At 38.0% G+C, this 22,412-nt stretch overlaps 1 protein-coding gene and 1 long non-coding RNA gene across 5 annotated transcripts in view; one reads left to right on the top strand and one right to left on the bottom strand.

The window, feature by feature from the left end:
- LOC114486312 (uncharacterized) overlaps positions 1-22,412 on the top strand; it is an 88,275-nt gene that overhangs the window by 9,629 nt on the left and 56,234 nt on the right. For 3 of the 4 annotated variants that reach the window (XR_003679861.1, XR_003679865.2, XR_008617400.1), the window contains exons 2-3: positions 738-948; positions 21,293-21,449. This is a non-coding gene — a long non-coding RNA (uncharacterized lncRNA). The remainder of the gene's footprint in view (positions 1-737; positions 949-21,292; positions 21,450-22,412) is intronic. The other variant, XR_003679863.1, reaches the window with a different exon arrangement.
- The window catches only part of SPMIP4 (sperm microtubule inner protein 4), a 32,339-nt gene continuing 11,479 nt past the window's right edge, over positions 1,553-22,412 (bottom strand). Inside the window, exons 3-8 of the mRNA XM_055084951.1 lie at positions 18,287-18,358; positions 16,135-16,164; positions 10,182-10,363; positions 7,775-7,863; positions 5,500-5,671; positions 1,553-4,188 (exon numbers count right to left, since the gene is read on the bottom strand). Of these exons, the coding sequence (XP_054940926.1) occupies positions 4,073-4,188; positions 5,500-5,671; positions 7,775-7,863; positions 10,182-10,363; positions 16,135-16,164; positions 18,287-18,358 (661 nt within the window). The 3' untranslated portion in view covers positions 1,553-4,072. The remainder of the gene's footprint in view (positions 4,189-5,499; positions 5,672-7,774; positions 7,864-10,181; positions 10,364-16,134; positions 16,165-18,286; positions 18,359-22,412) is intronic.

The following is a 22,412-nucleotide window of genomic DNA, read 5'->3' as shown; positions in this document are numbered from 1 at the left end:
ATTAAATTTAAAATAATATAGTCTCATTCTCCTAAATCCATCTGTCTTGTGACTATGCCACATAGGTGATTTAAATGGGATGTGACAGGAATAATTACCCCTGCATTTTTCAAGTCTTGGATTGTGGCCCTGATACTAGTGTGCCTTCCTCACCCCCTTCTGCAAGATTTGACATTAACTTTATTTTGGGGAGAGAGGGTGCTCAATACGTTACTGAGTCCAAGTTCATACTGCTCACTGCATGATAGGCCAATAAATCATGAGATGAGTCGCTGGGGCAAGAAATAGCGACTTTATTCAGAAAGCCAGCAGACAGAGAAAATGGTGGACTAGTATCCCAAAGAACCATCTTTCCTTAGTTAGAATTCAGGCTTCTTTTATACTAATAGGGGAGGGGGTAAAGTCCTGGTTCTGGTCAGACTCGGGAGGGGATGTGTTAATTTCTTCCTGCCTGCAGCCATTCACAGATAGGTCTGGTCAGGATGTTTCCTGTGAGCAAAACAATTTGTTGTTAAACTAACAAATTTTAGCTTAATGCTCATTACATGGGAGGCAGGATTCTCAGAGGTATGCCATCATGTGTAATTTAAGTTATAGGCAACATCCCTTTTGTCATTAACTTGTAGCAATGGCAATAGAATTCAAAGCTTAAAGTAAAAGAAACAGATCCAATATGGAGTCAGATTTGTTCTTCCTTATTACAGTGATACTTCCACTGACCTTTTCTTTCTTTATAGGTTAGGGAGCCAAAGAAGGGATTCTGCCAGTTGCTGAGTTTATCTGTTCCAAAGACACACTCAAGAACTGGGGAAATAACTACCATTTGGTTCTTATCAGCTCCATCAAGAAGTAAACTTGGCCTCCCTCCTCTGACTGGTGGCTCACAATGGTCTTCTGGGTCTAAAGGGATTAGTAAGAGCCATTGCTTAATAATCTTGAAATGAATAGGTATTTCCTTTTTTGCAGTGCACAGTTATCCCTTGGATCTCTCTGTGAAAGGTTAGGTAGAAGATTTAGAATAGATACTTGTTATTTGCTGGGTCTTTCCTCACCTCTTTAATCAGTTTCACCCTCATTAATCATGCTCAGGAATTGTGAACTAATTCTGACCTGAGTTTTGGCAAGGGATTATGACTCTGTTTTGGTGACTCAAGTTGGATCCTTTTTAGTTTTAATGTTTTTTTGTTATATACAGCACATAGACCTTAGTGTGCTGCTTGTCTGTTTCAATCCTGAGTAACCCAAGAGCAATTGACCAGTGCCCAACATCCTTCTGTATCAAACTGCTCTGATTACCCTCCCATCCTGCTGCCTATTACAGTAGCCATTCCCATTTTGCCTCTGAAAGTGAGTGGTAAGCTTGGCTTTTGCTAACCAGGGATTCTGTTATCCCCTTTAAAATCAGGGAACCCATTTCAATTCAGTATTCTCCCTTCAGCTAACAGATACTTCATTGTGTTTCAAAGAAGTTTGAAAAAAAAAAAAAAGAAGTTTGTAATCCCTTCACAGATTCTGTTATCCCCTTTAAAATCAGGGAACCCATTTCAATTCAGTATTCTCCCTTCAGCTAACAGATACTTCATTGTGTTTCAAAGAAGTTTGAAAAAAAAAAAAAAAAAAAAAGAAGTTTGTAATCCCTTCACAGATTTATTTTTTAACCTTATAATTTATTGAGCTGTAATTCACATTCCATACAATTTAAATTATATAATTCAGTGATTTTTAATATAGTCAGATATGAGTAATCACCACAACAGTCAATTTCAGAACATTTTTATCACATCAAGGAGAAAACCCCATATATTTAATTATTACTCCTCTGCCCCTCTATCCCCCCATTCATATCACCCCAATCCCCCAGCCCTAAGCAAGCATTAATCTATTTTCTGTCTCTATAGCTTACTAAATCCTGGATTTTTGTATCAATGGAATCATGTAGTATGTGGTCTTTTGTGGCTTCTTTCACTTAGTATGTTTTCAAGGTTCCTTCATTTGGTAGCATATATTAGAACTTCATTCCTTTTTATGGCCAAATAATATTCCATTGTATTGATATACCACAATTTATTTATCCATTCATCCATTAAATGACATCTGGGTTGTTTCCAGTTGGGACTATTACAAGTAAAGCTACTACGAATATTCATGTACAGGTTTTAGTGTGAACATAGTCTTCATTTCTTTGGGATAAATGTCCATCAGGACAATTTATGGATCATATGGAAGTTGCATGTTTAGTTTTTAGGAAATTGGCAAACTATTTTCCAGCACTTGCTAGCAATGTTTGAATGATTCAGTTTCTCTATATCCTCACCAGTCTTTGGTGTTTTCACTATTTATTTTAGCCATTCTGATAGATGTGTCATGATATCTCATTGTGGTATTAATTTGCATTTCTCTAATGGTTAATGAATGATGTTGAATCTCTTCTCAAATGATTATTTGCCATTTGTATCCTCTTTGGTGAAATGTTTCTTTATGTCTTTTGCCCATTTTCTAATGGGATTGTTTGTTATTTTGCTGTTGAATGTTTAGAGTTCTTTATAAATTGCAGATACTAGTCCTTTGTTATATATATGGCTTGCAAAATATATTCTCCCAGTCTATAGCATATCTTTTCATCCTTTCACCAGTCAAAGTTTTAAATTTTGATGAAGTTCAATTTGTCAGTTTTTTCTTTTATCGATCATGTATTTTGTGTCAGGTCTAAGAACTCAAGCGTGAATGAAGCACAGACAGACATATTTTCTCAGTAAGGTACATCACAGACTTCCTGCACTTGGGAACAGTGCACATGCACTATCTTGGGCCATTTTACACAGCAAAATCACCAACAAAGGGCACAAAATGTGAAAAACGTGGCATGAAGTAGACTGCAAAAAGGACACATGTTTACAAAATGAGAGCTGAGACAAGAAGGGAGAGCATTGCCTTGTTCAACCTTAGCTGGGAACTCTTTCTGCTGGAGAGTTGATGTCTGTCAATTTTCTGGTAGCCTAGCAGGGAAGGGAGCTGCACCTCTCAGCCCTCAGGAGTCACTGTGCTGGTTGTCCTCTTTTTGCCTCTATAGATCCATTTCCCCCTTCTTTGCCTTAGGACATTGTTATCACCTGGGTTCCCTTGCTCTCTGACTTCTGGTTGGATTTGGCTAGTGGGAGGCACTGTAACAGTGGGCCCTTCCCTTTTCCTGAAGGGATGGGAGTGGTCTTGCAATCACTAGTTCCTGGGAACCTCATTGGAGGCTCCCTTAGCTCTGCCCACATCTTGTAAAGAGTCCTTTCGCTAAACTCCCCTCAGTGAAATCCTCTGAGGTCTGTTTCCTGCTGGGATCCTGACTGATAAAAATACTTACTCCCCTGTTTTCAGAACAGTATCCAGTCTTCAGCTCTGCCTGGTGTTCTCCACACCAGGAATACTCTTTTTTACCTTTCTTTGGAAAATAATCCCTCCAGACTTCTATCAGGGTGGGCAGTTGTCTAGCACTGGGGAATGGGGTGGGGTGGGGCAGGGAGAGATTCTAAGAATCAATTGTGTCTTAGCTTTCACCCAATCTTCCTTAATTTAGCAATCCTCCATCCCCGCCCTACCCCCTGCCTTTACTCCCAGACACGGTCACTCCTGGTACTGAGTTCTGGAGCCTTTTGAGGATTCTGCTGTATAAACCGGCTGTTTTGCCCACTGCCAGTATAGGGTTCTAGTGTCTTTAGCCAGCAAGGATCTATCCTTCATCACCTCCTTTCTAAAGTGTTCCTAATGTCCCAGCTCTGCTCCCCCAACTGACCTGGCTAGTTTATGCTTTGGATAAAACAAAAACAAAATACAGTAAAAACAAACAACAAACAAACAAAAAACAAAGCTCAAAAACTTTCCTGTAGTTTTAATGTGCTCTTTAGAGTGAGTGAAATTAGACGCATGGAGTCAATCTATCTTAATCTGGAAGCCTCCATAAAGATTTTTCAAAATTGAGTTTATGATGAGCAAGACTTGGAGTGTAGATATTCTCTGCCACCAAATGAGGCCAGATCCATTAGCTTTAACAACCAGCAGAGTTAGGAGGAGAGCTGACATCCTCTTATGAGAGTTGAGGAGGACAGATGTCTAAGACAGATGTCTGAAGAGAAGGTTGCATCACTTCTGCATAGAGGCGGATGGAGTGAATACCCATAGTCAGAATGCAGTTCTGCAGCCCTGTGCCCCAGGGGTAAAGGGGAGCTAATCAGAATTGCCAAGGGGGGTGACATGAGGATAGCAGCATTCTAATAATCAGGTAGAAATGAGGGGGAATTGAAAGAATAACTTCTCGTATTTCTGGGTTGCTTGGATATAGATTTTGCTTGAAAGAATGAAAGAGATCCAGTTGAATAGATGACTTTTAAAGGATTTTTCTTGACATATAACTTTATAAACAACAAACAGGACATTGCTTACTTCATAGATGACTGAGTGACATTGAAATGACCACCATACTGTGACTTGCCACAGTGGTCTTTCCAAGAAAAATTCAAGTGTTTCCAGCCTTCCATCATTATTTCTTGCCTACCTCATAGATTGTTAGATGCAAGGAAATAATATATGGAAAACCTTGGCACTGCCTCTCACAAACTAACTGGCCAGTGAATGTTAGCTACTATTATTTTCAAATGTATAGATATTTTCCTTCATGATTTAAAAATTTTCTCTTTTTACTATGTAGATGCATGGTACAGAGGTTAAGAACAGAGACTGGAGTCTCATGAGCCTGAGTTCTGTGATTGTGAGATAGTCACAAACTCCCTAAGCCTCATCTATAAAATGGGAATGATGATATTAACCTTTTGAGGGTATTATAAGCACTGAATGATACCCTATATATAAAGGAGTTAGTGTGTAGCTATAAACATCAGTGTGGACTATACATTCAAAAGTAGAAAAGAAATCTGTTCGTTCTGAGTTTTCATCAATTAGATGTTGAACAATAAGGACAAAAGGACAATATACACTTTTAAAAGTTGCTTTCTGCTTAGCAACCTTGCATTTGAGGATCACTGTTCACTATACATAATATTAGTTGGAACAAAAAAATATTTCTTTGTATGTCCCACTTGTTTTAATAGGTCTTACTCTGAGTAAACTAGAATTTCACTTCCACTTTAAAGAGTGATAATATCATAAGGTTGTGACAACTCTTCTGTTAATAACCAGAGAGAGGGAAAGCTGAATTCAAAGAAACTGACATAATGTGCTAACTCTGGGCTTTCTGACTTTTAAAGACTCAGAACTCATTTTTAGGGACAAGAGGAAAAAAAAACTAGTTTCTTAAAATACAGCCTTTCCATACCTGTCTTCACTCACCTTCCTAAATAAAAGATTTGCTGGAGTAAATAAAATCCTTCAAAGCCACTATATTCTGAAAAGTGCACATTTCACTGTATTCAAGGTACAAAAATAACTGAGTGTAAGGAGGGGTCCTCTAGCCAAGTAATCCTATTGAAATTTAAAAGTAAATAAACAGGGGCTTGCCTGGTGGCGCAGTGGTTGCGCGTCCGCCTGCCGATGCAGGGGAGCCGGGTTCGCGCCCCGGTCTGGGAGGATCCTGGTGCCGCGGAGCGGCTGGGCTCGTGGGCCATGGCCGATGACCCTGCGCGTCCGGAGCCTGTGCTCCGCAACGTGAGAGGCCACGACAGAGGGAGGCCTGCATACCAAAAAAAAAAAAAAAAAAAAAAGTAAATAATCTAATTTTTCTCTTTGAATATACTGCTAACAAAACTGAGACATCTAAACATTTTTTCCTGCAACACACGTGAAAGTTTTACAAGCATTAAGTTAATAAAATGTATTATCTCCTAGATACATAAAATTTGTTCTTATAATATCAACATCTGCTATAATCCAGGATATACCAAAACTCAATGTAACATTTAAAACCCCTTTCAAAGTTTCTTGGCTCTTTAGGTACCTTATACTTTCTTGTGAACATACCAGTAAGAAGTCTCTACAAATATAAAGTTAAAAGGAAAAATGCCCTTCAGACAAAAGATCTAAAGTCAAAATTTTTTAATAATGACAAACAAATGTCCATTTCTAAATGCAAATGTTTACTTTGTATTTGCTTGCACCTGTCCTTCTCCAATGCTTTTAAAAAGCACTTACAACTTACCCCTACAATGTCCTCTGTGAGTGAGGGCACGTTTACTGCCTTCCCTCTTCCCACAGAAAGGATAAGAACACTACTCAGCCATAAAAAGGAACGAAATTGAGTCATCTGCAGTGAGGTGGATGTATCTAGAGTCTCCCATACAGAGTGAAGGAAGCCAGAAAGAGAAAAACAAACACCGTATGCCAACACATATATATGGAATCTAGAAAAATGGTACTGATGAACCTAGTGGAAGGGCAGGACATAGAGAACGGACTTGTGGACACGCTGGGGGCGTAAGGGGAAGGAGAGGGTGGGATGAATTGAGAGAGTAGCATTGACATACACACACCACCATGTGTAAAATCGATAGCTAGTGGGAAGCCGCCACATAGCACAAGGAGATCAGCTAGGTGCTCCATGAGGACCACAGGGGTGGGATGGGGAGGGTGGGAGGGAGGCCCAAGAGGGAGGGGATATAGGTTACGTATAGCTGATTCATTTTGTTGCACGGCAGAAACCAGCACAACATTGTAAAGCAATTATAATCTAACAACGATTTAAAAAAAAAAAAAGGATAAGAACAGGGAGAGTCCTGGAGGTTAAGTGTAATGCTCAAGGTCACCTGCCAATCGGTAGCATGGTTCAGTCTAGAACTCCAGGGACTTTAATTCTAAGTTTATGTCAATAGATAACACAAAAATAATTTTCTTCTCCTTTTGATCACTGACAGAGTATATTATTATCCATTTTCCTAATGTTAAAAGACAAGGATAGAAATCACAGGCCCTAAAGGTTATTTCTATTTCTCTTCCTCTTCCTTCCAGACAATTCTTCATCAGAAACTTCACTTTTTTAAAAGTTGAAGACATTATATACATATTTGAGTCAACTTTACTACTTTGGGCTGATCGTAAACACATTTCTCCTCTTTAAAAAGAAATCTTTCTATAGAAACTTGGCAGATTTCAGTACAGAAACAGTCTATTCTTTACAATTAAATTTATCAACAACTTATTCTGGTTAGTCCTTCTGTGAAGTCGGCACCGGCTCCAGCCCCGAGATGGGTCGGGGTGGCAGCGAGGGAGGGGACCGTCTGGGCTGTGGGCGGAGGGTGTCGCTGCTTCACTTGAGTGCAGGAGGAGACTTTACAGAGTCTTACAGCAGTCCCCGCCCAGCTGGACAGGGGAGCCGCGGCGGGGACGGGAGGGGAAAGGGGGCCGTGGAAGAGCCAGGAGGGGAGGAGGCCGCAATTTCTTAATAAATGGTGGCTATTGTTTTATTTTTGATTCTGCACAAATGTAATAGTTGGGACAGTAAACTGCAGATCTTTCTGTAAACCTCCCATTTACTCTGTTCATATTTGGAGTTAGATATATTATGAATCATAAGAATAGAGTTGGGGGAAACAGTGAGTTATCTACAGTCCTCTTCTGCCTTCTTTTGGAGGGAACTTTTTGTACCTATGGAAATGTAACATAAAGCCAAAAGTATATGAAATCAGCTAAGAAAACAAAAAAAATGTGATTCATGGTCAAAAATCTCAAATTTTCCATCCGGATAGAAAATAAAAGCAATCTATCTTTTGGATTTTTATAAACATATAAAGTAAAAACATTTTACTTTACATTTTAAACACACATTTTAAAAGATACTTACATCATAATATACACCCTGACCTGGCCAAGCCAAGGCTTTCTTCTTTGAATCCATGGCAAAATCAAGCAGTTCGTATCTGTAAGGATTACCTGAAATTTTCTGGAAAAGCAGTCTTCTAATTAATGGGATTTATGAGTGCAATAAATAAAAACAAGACAATAGGAGGTAGAGAGGAATCTGGGTACACACTTTAGCTATAAAGTTATAGCTTTGTTTGAATTCTTGCCCTTAATGAGCAGCGTGTGGGCCACACAGAGTGAGAATGAGTCTCTAACCCTAGTGCCTTCAGCAGACCTAAGGGGCACCAGTACTGCACCTTTCTTGTTAATGAAAGGAATTCTTAGGTAAGTCATAAATGTTCCTAGATCCTCTTTCTGGTCTCTGAAGGCTCAGCAAATATATTTCTATACTACTACCTGTTTTGGGTTTTCCCTGTTTAAATATCAAGATATAGAGTTAGCACTTGCTTACCAAAAAGGTATTGAAAAAGAACATTTAAAGAATACAGCTTTTTAGGTATTGGTGGTAGCTGGATAAACTTTGCCAAACACAGCCTGTCTTCCTCTGGTGCCATGATAAGTTCCACATTAAAGTATGCTCTGAACACCCATCCCCATATGTAATAAGAACAAAGGCTGGCATTTATTGAACATTTACTATGAGCCAGTATTGTACTAAGTGCTTTATATATATCATCACATGCATTCTTCTGTAACATTACTATGAGGAAGGTACATTATATCCACTTAACAAATGAGGAAACTGAGGCACAAAGAAAATAAGCAATTTTCCCAAGGTCACACAACTAATAAGTGGAATAATTCAAACTCAGGCAATCTGGTTCTAGAGCCTGCACTGTTAACCTGTATGCTACTTATTTCTAATAAAGAGTTAAAAGAAGTGGAAGAGTAGAAAATTCAATGTTGTACTAGTTCCTGGAAAGCTCCTTTATAAGGCTTATTAGAACTCATCTTTTTAAAATCCCCTGAAGGTGACTAACTGGTCAAGGACAGGTAGTTGCCTGAAACAGAAGATTAAGGTGGTAACTTACTTCTTCAGTCCCTGGTCTACAACTGCACTGAAAAGTGTTTTTATAAACTCAACACACATTTCTGTGATTTCTTCCTAACTGTATGAACTTCATGTAATTTCAGAAATTATCTAATTTAGGGATTGAAAAATATTAGTTTACTTTGATGATTTACCTAATAAGATCATAAAAATTTCAACTGCTTAGATATCCTATCTTGTATACATCCTATACATATATACATACATGTATATATGTATGTATCATTTAGTGTCATACCTATATATGTATGTATCTATATATACATATATTTGATACAGCTTTCACTACCTTTTATCAATGGAAAGGTTCAGCATGCTGCACACATACAGAATCATTATATGGTAGCAGAGTATATAATAAAAATAGTAGCTGCTAACACTTAATCTCTGTTATCTGTGAAGTAGGTACAAATATTCCCATTTTACAGATTGGGAAGTAGAGGCAGAGAAGTTAAGGAACTTTTCCATGGTCCATGGTGAGTAAGTGGCAGAGCCAGAATGCTACCCATGCAGTTGGACTCTCTAGTCCATGCTCTTAAACACTCCACCATAATATCTCTCAAAAGTTATTGCCTCCTAATAGGATGCTGATGTTGATATTGATGATGGCAGTATTGTGTTCCTATATTTGGGTCCAAATATTCATGTACAGAGGAGCTGCATTATATAGCACAGTTCTTGTGTCTTACCTACCTCACAGCCTAAATTCATTCAACAAATGTTTATCTCTGTCTACCATGTACCTCTTCTGTCACCTTCAGTTATCTTCCCTCTAGTATCTTGTCTTTCTCCATAGGTTTCTTCTCTGTTTTGAGGTGTCTAGTGTGGGATGGAATTGATGGCTAGTGTATGAGCTTACCATCCTCTCTAATGAAACATATCTGGGAAGACCCCAAGGTTCGCATCCACGAAAAGACACTCCAAGGTGTTAAGAGGAATTGATCAAATTGTTCTCATTACTTCCTGAGTCTTATTTCAATGATGATCTTTTCAGTTTTATCACAACAGCTATACCCATGTGTAGACTCTGATGCTCTGAACCAAACATTGACCTTTGTGCTGATCACTTGAGCTAGGATGGAATTTTTAAAAGCTAAACCATAGAGAGAATGGTAAGGAAATAAAAATTGAAAATACAAGTAGAATAAAAACAACTAATTCTACAACATTTGGTTTCTGGTTTTATCATGGGAAGCTCTGTCTAAAGAAGGAAAGGGCATCTGCAGAGAATCTGATTTCATTGGTCTGTGACGGGGTCCTTTCTTTAATTTTATTATTGAATAAACTCCAAATATAAAAAGAATTAAAGCTGTTCTGATTTCAAATCACATTTTACCTCTTGTCTTCAAAACTGCTGCATCGTAAGGCCTTGCTGGCACGGTGAGAGGAAGTGGCTGTTGGCTTTGGGCTTTAACGCCAGTGTAGAGACCCTCAGGTGATGGAGACATCGGGAACGTGGCTCCGCTAGAGCTATGTGTGTGGTAGAGGTGTTCAGGTGGGTACGGGCAGCAGATTTCTCTGAGATTTAGTTGAGCCAACAAAACAAAACAGAATACAAAGAAGTACAATTGAAACAACTTAACCATCAAATATTTATTGGAACCCTTTCTTTGTGGCAGTTACTGTTCTAATCCCTGGGATATGACAGTGAGTCAAAGTCCCTATACTCATGGAATTAGCATTCTGGTGGAATATATACCATAAAACGTGAAATTTTCTTAATTTTTCTAGATAAATAAAAAATGAGTTTTATTTTTTAAATAAATCATACTGAATTCTTTATCAGTGCATAACTTTTGCAACTGATATAAAAATATGAAGTGGAAGATATATGAATTTTGTAGTTTTTGGAACATTACAGGAAGAATTTCTCGTTGCTTTCCATTCCTGCCCTTTGTTTTTAGAGGATCCCAGTACTTTATTTTATGGAATCCTTTTAGGCATTGAATTTCAATGTGCAAAATGATCCCTTACCATCTTGGACTGACCTTTCAACCAGGCCATCTGTTTCTTTAAGCACTCAATCAACAAAATATGCCACCTGTTTATGTACACAGTGTACACAGTAAGTACTGTTTAGAAATCAAAAAGCCAAAAATAGCTCATATACTGAAAGGAAAAAAAACCCAACAATTTAAAAAGGCCATGGGGATGCAATTTTCCTATCATTTGAAGAACTAGCAGAGTTCTTAAAAAGAACTAGGAGAGGTTTAAAAAAAAGCTGTGTGAGAGCTGTCTAAATTAGAAGAGAATCAAGATTAGGAAGTCCATGGAATAGAGAAATGTTACATATAATTTAAAAATAAAGTAAAAAATCCAAGACCAGTGTTAGTGGGTGAATTACGTCCCTCCACTAAAAAAATGTGTATGTTGAAGTTGTAACATACAGTGCCTCAAAATGTGAAAGAGGGTGATTGCAGATGTCATTAGTTAGGATGAGGTCATACTGGAATAAGGTGAACCCCTAATCCAATATGACTGGTATCCTTATAAGAAAGAGAAATTTGGACACAGACATGCACACAGGGAGGATGCCATGTGAAGATGAAGGTAGATCAAGGTGATGCATCTGTGAGCCAGGGAACACCCAAGATTACCAGCAAACTGCTAGAAGTCAGGGGAGAGGCATGAAACAGGGGGTCTCACAGCTCTCAGAACGAACCAACTTGGCTGAAACCTTCATCTTGAATTTCTAGTCTCCAGAACTGTGAGACAGTAAATTTCTGTGTTGTTTTTTTTTTTCCCCAGCAAATACAACCAGAGAGAATTCAGACTTCCAACAGAGCACATGCAAGCAGTGAACAGGAAACACACACCAGGAGTACAGGCGTTCTGGGCCCTTAAAGGAGAAGAGCTAGAGAAAGGGTTTCAAAGATGAACTGCATTCCTAGTGCTCACAATGAGAACCCACAGAAGCTATGGGAAAGCTGTGTAATGTCTGTATTTACCAGGCCAAAATAAATGTACAGGTTATGCCGTAAATGTTCATGCTAGTGTCTTGTTACAGAAATTTTTCTTTCACTATTACCCATCTCAGTATGGGCAGAGTTTATATAATAGCTTCTGCAAGTCACTATGGATGGTGTGACTATGAAATAATGAGAATAATTTCTATAAGAAACATATATTTAAATGTCTCATTGCTTTTCCATCATATGATATTTTTCAATCCCAGTCATTTTTGGTTGGTTTGGCCATGTGTTCTCATGACGCTGATGCAAATCTGTACTGAATTTAGCAGCCTTGGCATCTTGGTGGGCTCTCTGAAATACCTCGCAGTTCAAGATTCTTAGCAAGTTCCTGGTCTCTTACAGACGCCACAAGAAGTTAAGATTGATTTGTAAGAGAAAAAGCCTGGGCTCTAGGCAAGAGTCATTTCTGAGGCCAGTCAGCTCTTTTTTGTTTTTGTGTAAAATGATTCGGTATTCTTGCTCTTGTCCCTTGAACACATTTTTGAATTGGGTATAGCATTATTTTACCGCTAGTCACTAAACACTTTTACAGTTCATTTACTTTGCTTAAAAAGTGCCACATCAACTACTAGACAGCTTCGTACAAGGTATTGAATATAAGGTTGTCAGCTCTGTGATGACAGGAGAACACAGAATCAGGGCATTCCTGAATTCCAACTGACTGATGTCCCTGGGAGTCATGAAAACACTGGTGTAGGGACTGCTCTTTCATTGAAGCAATACTGGCTGTACTTCATTTTATTTGCTACGCAATGATTTTCATTTGTTCTAAATAAATATTTCCACTGTCCAATTCAATGTATTCTATGGTGAACTAACCCCCCTTTGTGAGAGGAAATTATTTCCTCTTAACAATCTGTTTGAAAATAAGTGAGCATTTTAATAGTTTGAGCAAACTGTTTGTGTGAATAAAGCAGGAACGAACATGTCTCTGCTCATGGAGAGTGTCCAGTCTACTTGATTCAGGAAAGGATGGAGTTTCCTGTGGTCTAGTAAAACCCATGTTCTGAGGGAGGTCTTGCACATGCAAAGCCTTGGAAGCTTGCCTCATTCACCTTCAGGTAGAGCAGTCAGGAAGCAGGGAAGAAGGAAACCCTAGGGGCAGTGAGGAATGAATGAGAAAGGCTGGGCTTCCAGTATTGTCCAATAGCCAGGAGACACTGAGTCATAAAACACACTAGAAAGAATGGCTAATGGAGTAAATCGAATGCAAAGATTGTCTTAGTGCTAATTAACTATTTCTGGGCAGAAAATTCATTTTGATTCTTCTTCCCAGTACGTGCCAGGTTGAGCTAAGGTATAAGAATCAGTAGTTATGTGGAATCAGTGGAATTAAATTTTGAACTTCTGATACCTTTTCCCATGGACTTGATGCGGTTTAAGGAAATGTGGTATGAGTACTTCACAAAACGGTCATGTCTGCCCACTGTCCCTAGAAAATATCGCAGTAGGTAATCTGGGAAGGTCCTCAGACATTGTAACTGCTGCATGGGCGGGAATTATACTCAGAGGACATTGCCTTTAAATGTTGTTAACTACAACAGTAACTATGGTGCTAATAAAGCATTTATGTGCCAGGCCCTGTGCTAACTGCTTTATCTACAGAGAATAACCTGCTGATATGCATTTAGCCCCAGGCCAGAGTCCAGGGCAAGGTGACCCCATGTTTTACTAATCTGATGCTGGTAAGAACTTCCTGAACAAAAGCCATTACATTTGTTTTCATTATATCTTGTTTTTGTTACAGAGACACCAAAAAGTAGAGATTAACTTGTTAATTTAGAAAATAAGTTCTAAAGGCAAAGAGCATGTTAAATCACAAAAAAAAGAACCAGGAGGAGTCGATAAGCTATTTCTTTTTGGGGATTGGTCCGCTTGATAGGAAGTAAATCTGCAAAATGTATATCGGTAGTTCTTGGGATCTTCTGGTTTTGTCTGTGTCCTGGATTTTCACTTTGTGTAGAAGGGGTAAAGTGGGAGTTGGGAAGGTAGGGAGAGGCCCCAATTAATTCTTATCACTTGGGATTGAGGCCAAAATTTTCTTGCCCTCAGATTCTAGAAATGTGTATTTCCTAGCAAATAGCATTAAGTTATAGCTGGTAATGATTTAGGAAAATGTTTTTTATTTTTAAGACCTCAAAGCTATGGACTCTGTGTGTCTTGTGTCTATTACATTATGAAATTTAATTTAATATCCTGTATATATTGCAAAGGTTATTTTTGTTTGTTAAAAAAATTGCAAATTATACCTTCAACTAAATTTTCAAGTTGTAACCCATTCAAGTTTTGAGTACAATGACCAGAATGTATATTCCTTTAAATTAAGACTGTATAGAAAATAATTATATTCTATTCCTGTTATATTAAATGATTTATAAATATTACTTTTCATTTTGAGTCCCTAAATAGAGAATAAATAATAAGGAAAAGGCAGAATATCAAACACTCACTTAACTACATACACATTTGAAAGGAATTCAGTTTCTCTTTGAATCATTCAGTTAGAGGCATGGGCTGTCTCTGAACTCAATCTTCCCTGCTGAGCAGGTCTACCAAGATTTCTATCAGAATCTTACACAGCTCTTCCAAGGGGATGTTTGAGGAGTTGAGGTCAAAGGAAGAGACTTTGGAACTTATCAGGCTACAAGCAGAAAGGTGATCCGAGAAAAACAACAACAACAAAAAGGGCTTTACTTTTCATGTCGCTACAAAGAGAATTTGAAAAGTCCAAAACAAAGGTCTTCACATAGTTGCTTTTTAAAAAAGAAAACCCCAAACAACCTAGACTGTAATTTTAATAGCCTTTTGAGCAGATCTTTGCTTTAACTGAAACACAGTTTTTAAATGCCAGCTTAGTATTTCTGGTTAAGATTGACAGGGACTCCAGTATTATCAGGCACACCTAGTACTCAGATCGTGGATTCTCATACCATTCTCCAGTGGAAGGAGCTGCGCTCCTTGGAGAAATGGCTGGTTCTAGGGCTGGGGCAGGACATATATAAGATGACCCTGGAGTATCTTGTAGTGCCAGAAAGTAAGGAAGTGCTAAAAGGAAAAAAGAAAGAAAGAAACCCCACAGTGATAAGTGATGAAGTACTCAAAAACACACAAACAAAAAACCCCCCAAAATCCCTTATACACAAAACCCCACAATGATAGGGGTGTGGATATAGGAGCCAACTGAAAGAGCTCTCAATGGCCAATTTGAGTGACAAAATTAACAAAGTAGTCCAGGACTACTAGTAAAGTATCAAAGTACGAAATAAAATCCATGAGTCCATACTGATATAAATAAGTGATTAAATAAATAAATGATTAAGTAAATAAATAAATAAAATGATTAAATAAATGATATAAATAAGTGATTAAATAAATAAATAAATAAATAAGTGATTAAATAAATAAATTTCCCTTACAAAAGAATACCAAATAATTTATGTTGGCATTCTGCCCTCAAGAAGGTGGAGTATAATTCCAGACTTTTAAGTGTGGGCTGCACACAGTGACTTTCTTCTAAAGAGTACAGGATGGAAAAAGGAGAAAAAACGGTTAACTGCACACTGGGGGAAACTGGTAAACACTACCTCAGCTAGGTGATCAAGGTTAGTGTCAAGAGTGGTGTTATGTTGATAGCATGTATACTTTTGATAGGATGTGATGAAAATGGTAGTTGACTTCTGTGGTCTTCATCCCCAAAACACAGTACTCCAGTCTAATCATGAGAAAAACACCAGACAAATCCTAATTGGGGGACATTCTACAAAATATCTGACAGATAATCCTCAGACTATTGAGGTCATTAAAAAAAAAAAAAAGGGAAGGAAAGTCTGATAAACTGTCACAGCCAAAAGGAGCCTAAGGAGACATGACTACTAAATGTAATGTGGTGTCCTGGATGGAATCCCAGAACAGAAAAAGGATATTAGGGAAAACCTGAGGAAATCTGAATAATACTAATGCATGAGTATTGGCTCATTAATGTGACAAAGGTGCCATACTAATGTAAGATGTTAATAATAGGGGGAACTGGATATGAGGTAAATAGGAACTCTGTACTATTTTCCCAGTAATTTTGTTAATCGAAAATAGTACTAACTTTAAAAGGTTATTAAAAAAAGATTAGCAGGGAATATAATTGGGGGAAATCAGTAATACTGTTACTTTGGACTTGTACCAGCCTCTTCTCCTGCTTGTTTAAAAAAAAAAAAAAAACTTCTGTGAAAAGTCTCACTTGTCCTCACACTGTCTGAGATATACAGATGGCTAATATTTTTTTCTTGATTATAACAGGGAAGGAAAATATAGTTGTCTACTTACCCTACTGTTGAATTAGATGGTGTGGGCATCCTAGAATAAAAACAGGAAACAAACCCTAATTTATATTAAGGATAATAGAGCTCTGGTTCTTACTGACATTCACTCTCATAGGCAGAGCACCAAAGTGTTCTGAGGTAGCCTGACACCATGCATGGGGTACAATTACATTACCTAAAGTGATCTGAGTGTGGCCTGGTTGGAGAAAATATATAAGTACGGTGTGTGCTTTGTCCCTTTGCCCAGGATTGCTCATCTCTCATGATAGTAAATGTTGCCCAGTTGCAGAGAGGCTAGAACAAAACTGAACTAGTTCCCAGAGGCATGCCTTTTCTGAATCACTTCATTCGAAGGTTGTATACTTACTGATTACTCTGAGCCCTACTTGCCAAGAAATAACAATGCAGCCCAGGGACAAAGTTTACACTAGAGAAGGATTGTCATCTGCTTTCATTGGATTTCAGCAATTAGTTTCAGCCTATGCAAATATTTCTGAAATATTTCAGTTATGAAAAATGAACTGACTTATCAATTAATAGTGAAGGCAGTAAAATTGAATATACTGTTTGCTTTTTTTATATGTTTCTCTATTTAGAAAGCGGTACATAAGCCATGTAATTTTATTAGTCCATAATGTATTATAAACAGACAATTCATGTGAACCTTAAAAGGTTTATATCTTTCTTTATTAGGACTCTAAGTTTGTTGGAACTAAAAAAAAAAAGCATGTTTTCCAGTTATATTTCTGGTTGAGTAGGGGAATGGGAAGCAATGACTATAAGAATCTATGAGATCTAGAGTTACCAGATTGGCTATTATATATGAAACATTAAATCAGCATCTAAATTTTTTCTCATGTGACAAATTTAGCTGATATTGACAAGTACATGCCTAAAATTGATTTGATTCAACATGGATAAAATTATACATATATACACATATATATATGTATAACTGAATCACTTTGCTGTACACTTGAAACTAATACAACATTGTAAATGAACTATAATTTTAAAAAATGGAAAAATAATAATAAAAATTAAAAAAGAAAAACTTTCTTAAAAATTCAAAGTTTGAAAGGATAAAATGAAAATAAAAAATGCTCAGAGGGCTTCCCTGGTGGCGCAGTGGTTGCGCGTCCGCCTGCCGATGCAGGGGAACCGGGTTCGCGCCCCGGTCTGGGAGGATCCCAGATGCCGCGGAGCAGCTGGGCCCGTGAGCCATGGCCGCTGAGCCTGCGCGTCCGGAGCCTGTGCTCCGCAACGGGAGAGGCCACAACAGAGGGAGGCCCGCATACCACAAAAAAAAAAAAAAAAAAAAAAAAAAATGCTCAGAGACAGCAATTCCTTGACCTGAATCTATCCATGATTTTACTGCCACTCTAATACTTTTCAGTTTACTAATCCCAAAGGGATATACAAGGCCCAGCAACCACAAATTTCATGTCTTTTTGGCTCCCTCTTGTGGCTGAACTCTATATTAACTTCTTACCTATAAACAGATTCCTAACAATTCTAACAAAGGTAAAAACTAATGTTTTCATTTTTACTTCAGTGCTGTTGGTGTTTTATTTTTATCTGAAAATTTAAAAGCATGCCTTTGTAATATATACAAAAAACTATTTCAAAGAGCAAAAAACAATATAGTAGAAAATAATTCCTCTAAGCCAAGGGTAAATTAAGTATTCCTTATCCAAAAAAGAGACATAGGGAGTAATTTTATTAAGAGTTATTTTGTAGATTGTCATAACAAACCTCTCTCATAAAATTCTGATTAAAAATTTTGTTGAGGGCACCGGGGCATTTTCTATGAACCTTTTAAGAAACGTAACAGATTCTTATTAGATTGAATAACTAGGTCAAAGGCAGGGAAATGGGCCAAAACGATCTGTATGAATCTTTTCAAACATTACTATTCCATATTTCCTACTTTTTTCTTTGTTTAAATGTAACAAACTGTTAGTGGATTTTAGTCTACTTGTTTTATTTTTGTTGTTTTGGTCTTGGTTTCTATAATCAATTATCTCTTTTGAAAAAAAGGGAACACTTGTTTTTCTGTAAGTTCCCACTTTGGAGCTTTTTTATTTTGCGTATAACTCATTTCCACTTGAAGATGTTATTTGATCTCATATAAGGAAGAGAAACCTCAAACTTACAAAGAATCATTTCCATAGACATCACTTTTTTTGTTCTGTGACAAATAATAAAATTGTTCAAGAGGAAGCTTTCTGAAAAGAAAGAAAAGATTAAATTGAACATCTTTTTAATAACACAGTGTAATGGTGAGATAGTAAGAGATAAAAACAGACTAATACAACGATGTATATAGGGTAATTCAGTATATGAAAAGGTGGCATTTTAAATCAGTGGAAAGAGTTTACTTTTCAAAAACAATGCAGGAAAAATTCGCTAGCCATTTGGAAAAAAAGATTTTTATTTCATATTACTTACAGAGATAATTTCAGATGGATTAAAAATCTAAAGAATTAGGGAAAAGCATATAAATATTAAAAGAAAATATACAAGAATATGTTTTTTTTCTTAGTAGTAGGGAAAACATTTTAAATAAGATTTTTTTAAAAATTTTTTTTTGTGTGTGTGTGGTACGCGGGCCTCTCACTGTTGTGGCCTCTCCCGTTGCGGAGCACAGGCTCCGGACGCACAGGCTCAGCGGCCATGGCTCACGGGCCCAGCCGCTCCGCGGCATGTGGGATCTTCCCGGACCGGGGCACAAACCCGCGTCCCCTGCATTGGCAGGCGGACTCTCAACCACTGCGCCACCAGGGAAGCCCCTAAATAAGATTTTTTAAAAGTCAAAAATCAAAAGGAAGTTTGATAACATCAAGTGAAAAACTTCTGAAGACAAGACAGCATAAAAAAGCTCAAATAAAACAAAGATTGGAAGAAATGTTTACAATAAAGATACATAAGGGATTAATATCCAGAACATAAAGAACCAATAAGAATCTATAACTAAAAGACAAGCAATAAAAATGGGCAAAGAATAAGAACAGAAAAGGAAATATAAACGGTCATAATATAAGAAAACATAAACGTAAGAAAAAAGTACTTAACCTAATCAGAGAAATCCATTCTGATAACCATGATAACATTTTTATTCATTAGATAGGCAAAAATTATACAGTTTGATAATATAATACAATTGGCTAATAGTAGGGTGAAATGGATACTTTTAGACACTACCATGAGAATATAAAGTATTTGGGCTATATCTACTAAAATTAAAAATATTCATATATTGTGACCCATAACTTCGATTTAGGATTTTCCCTAGAGAAACATTCATTTGTGTATTGAGCTCAAGGAGGCCTGTACAAAGATATTTATTACATTCAGTTAATACAAAAGAAAAAAAGAAAAAGAAAATACAAGAATGGCTAAATAATCTGATGCATCCATATTGTGGAACACTGTGAGAAATTAAAAAGAATGAGATAGATTGTATTTCCAATCTTTAGATTGCAGTTTTAGGTTCACAACAAAGTTGAGAGGAAGGTAGAGAGATTCCCAAACACCCTTTACCCTGCACATGCTTATCCTCCCCCATTATCAACATCTCCCACCAGAGTGGTACCTTTGCTAGGACTGATGAACCTCCACTGACACATCATTATCACCTGAAGTCCATAGTTTACATTAGCCTTCACTCTTGGCACTTGTGATGTTTTAATATATATTGTAGTGCTGAACTGTTCCTCACTGCTCAATATCTTTTGAACACCCACCGTGTATCTCATCTACCCAATGTAGATTCCAAAAAACTTGCTTTCTCAGCCTTTGAGATTGGCCCTAAAGTATGAGGGTTATTCATACCCCCACAAGAACGCTCACCAACAGAACCCCACACTGAGGATGTTCGTAATTAGGTAGATAATATGATCAAGTCTGTTGGCATCAGCCAGGCTTTCTGCAGTCACCCTGGTGTTTGCTCAGTGGCTTCATAAACTAAATTATCATGGGGGCAGGGGCAGAAGTTCTTATTTATGGACTCAGCAACATGACCTCATCAAAACTGACCTGGCCACATGTGAGTTTACCAGCAGAAGTTACCAACCCTAAGTAATTCATAGAGAAAAATCTCTCTGGGTGTACTGGTCAGCCAACTGGTGGGAGGCTGATTACACTGAACCCCTTCCATCTTGAAAGATGATTTATCCTCACAGGACACTTCTAATTATGGATTTCCCTTTCCTTCTCACTTCACTTCTGCCAGTAACATCATCAGTGGAATGTAATTGAATGCCTTATTCACTGCACGCCATCTTAAACAATATTACTCTTGACTAAGGTACTCAATTTATCACACAAAAAATAAGGCATTGGTTGAATTTAAGGGTTCACTGGCCTTGTCATATTTACAGAATGGTAGCATAGCCTATTGACAATTCAGCTATGGCTGAATGTTATCCTGAAGTGTGGCACATGCTGTGAAGTGGTGACCAATAAATAGTTTCCCCCATAGCCAGAATGCATGGTCTAAAAAGCAATGGGGGGAAGTGGGCGTGATGCCTCTCACTCTTATTATTACACTCAAGGAAATCTTTACTTCCTCCCCAGCCACCTTGGGCTTTGCTGGTTTAGAGGTTAAGGGAGAAATGCTTCCATCAGATGACACAACAATGGTCCCATTGAACTGGAAGCTGAACTGATGAGGTCGTAATCTGGGGCTCCTTATGATTCTGGAGAAAACAGCCAAGAAAGAATTATTCCAAGTAGGCTGGGATGATTGATCCTAAATGTCAAGGGTAAGAGGATTGCTGCTATACCATGCTGGGGGAAAGGAGTATTTCTAGAACCTAAAGCATCTTTTGGACACCTCCTAGCATAGCTTCCAGTGGCATAAAATTAATAGAATACTGTAGTATTCTATTACTGCACACAGGCAGAACCACTAAGAGCTTAGATCTCTCAGGAACAAATTTGGGGCTGCCCCACAAGGTAATGAATTCCTACTAGCTAAGGGCAAGGGAACTTGAAATGGGTAGTGGAGGAAGGAAATTATAACACCAATAATAGCCTCATGACCAGTTGTAGACTGCAGTCACTTCCCATATTTCCTTCCTTGCTATGTCCTGTATACATACATATATATATAAAACTTTTCTTTATTTCCTCTCCCTTTTCCTTATTATTTCATATAGGGTGTGTTGGCGATGGTTTACTTTATTTAATGCCTAAATGACGACTATCAGGACAATATTATGACTGAAATAGAGAGGAGTGACCATCACCAAGTGATCCTGGACTTGGAGCTGGATGCAGGAACTGATGAGACTTTGGATCTCCCCTTTTGGGGAGGTGAGTGCATTTTCATTTGTATGAAAAATGTTGCATTTTCTTACACTGGAGCAGCAATTCTCAAACTTTGCTGCACGTTAGAATTACCTGAGGGATTTTATTAAAATGAATATTCTGTTTCAGTAAATTTGGGGTGGGGTCCAAGATTTTGCATTCACCATTTTCTAGGTGATGCTAATGCTGCTGGTCCATGGACCACTTGTTCAATAGAAAAGCACGTTACTGTTGTTGCTGCTATTGCTTAAAGTGACAGTCAGCTGGCACTCATGGCTATCTAACATCTTTACCATATCCTCTGTACATTTTGCTAGCTTCCCACATTTTGAACACCCCACTTCCCTAGGTAGCATCCAGAAAATCCACTTCCCAGCCTCCCTAGCAACCAGGGTGCAAATGTATACCCTAAGTTCTGCTGTCATCCATATCTGCACTAGACTTTGATTTGAATGTGAGTAGCCTCAGAACACAGGCTTCAAGTGGGGCATCCATATTGCTCATAAGGTAGAATCAGAGGTGTCCACTTTTAGCAGAGGCACTTCCCTGGATGAGGCCAGTCCTGGGAATGAGTCTGGCTATTATTTCTGGAAGCTTAGCAATTAGCCTATTTCTCTAGCCCTCCTACAGTTTTGTGAGTTAACCTATTATCCTCTAATAATCTCTTCTTAAATGAGCCAGAATGGATTCTGTTATTTGCAACTAAAAATCCTAATGCATACAAATGAATAAGTTGTACAATTAAACTTTAATTAAAAAAAGGGACTTCCCTGGTGGTGCAGTGGTTAAGAATGTGCCTGCCAATGCAGGGGACACGGGTTCGAGCCCTGGTCTGGGAAGATCCCACATGCCGCGGAGCAGCTAAGCCTGTGCGCCACAACTACTGAGCCTGCGCTCTAGAGCTCACGAGCCACAACTACTGAGCCCGTGTGCCACAACTGCTGAAGCCTGCATGCCTAGAGCTCATGC

The sequence above is a fragment of the Physeter macrocephalus genome, chromosome 5 (assembly GCF_002837175.3).
Source record: "Physeter macrocephalus isolate SW-GA chromosome 5, ASM283717v5, whole genome shotgun sequence".
NCBI lineage: Eukaryota > Metazoa > Chordata > Mammalia > Artiodactyla > Physeteridae > Physeter > Physeter macrocephalus.
Note: the sequence above shows the minus strand (reverse complement) of the source record. Positions and strands in the feature narration are given on the sequence as shown.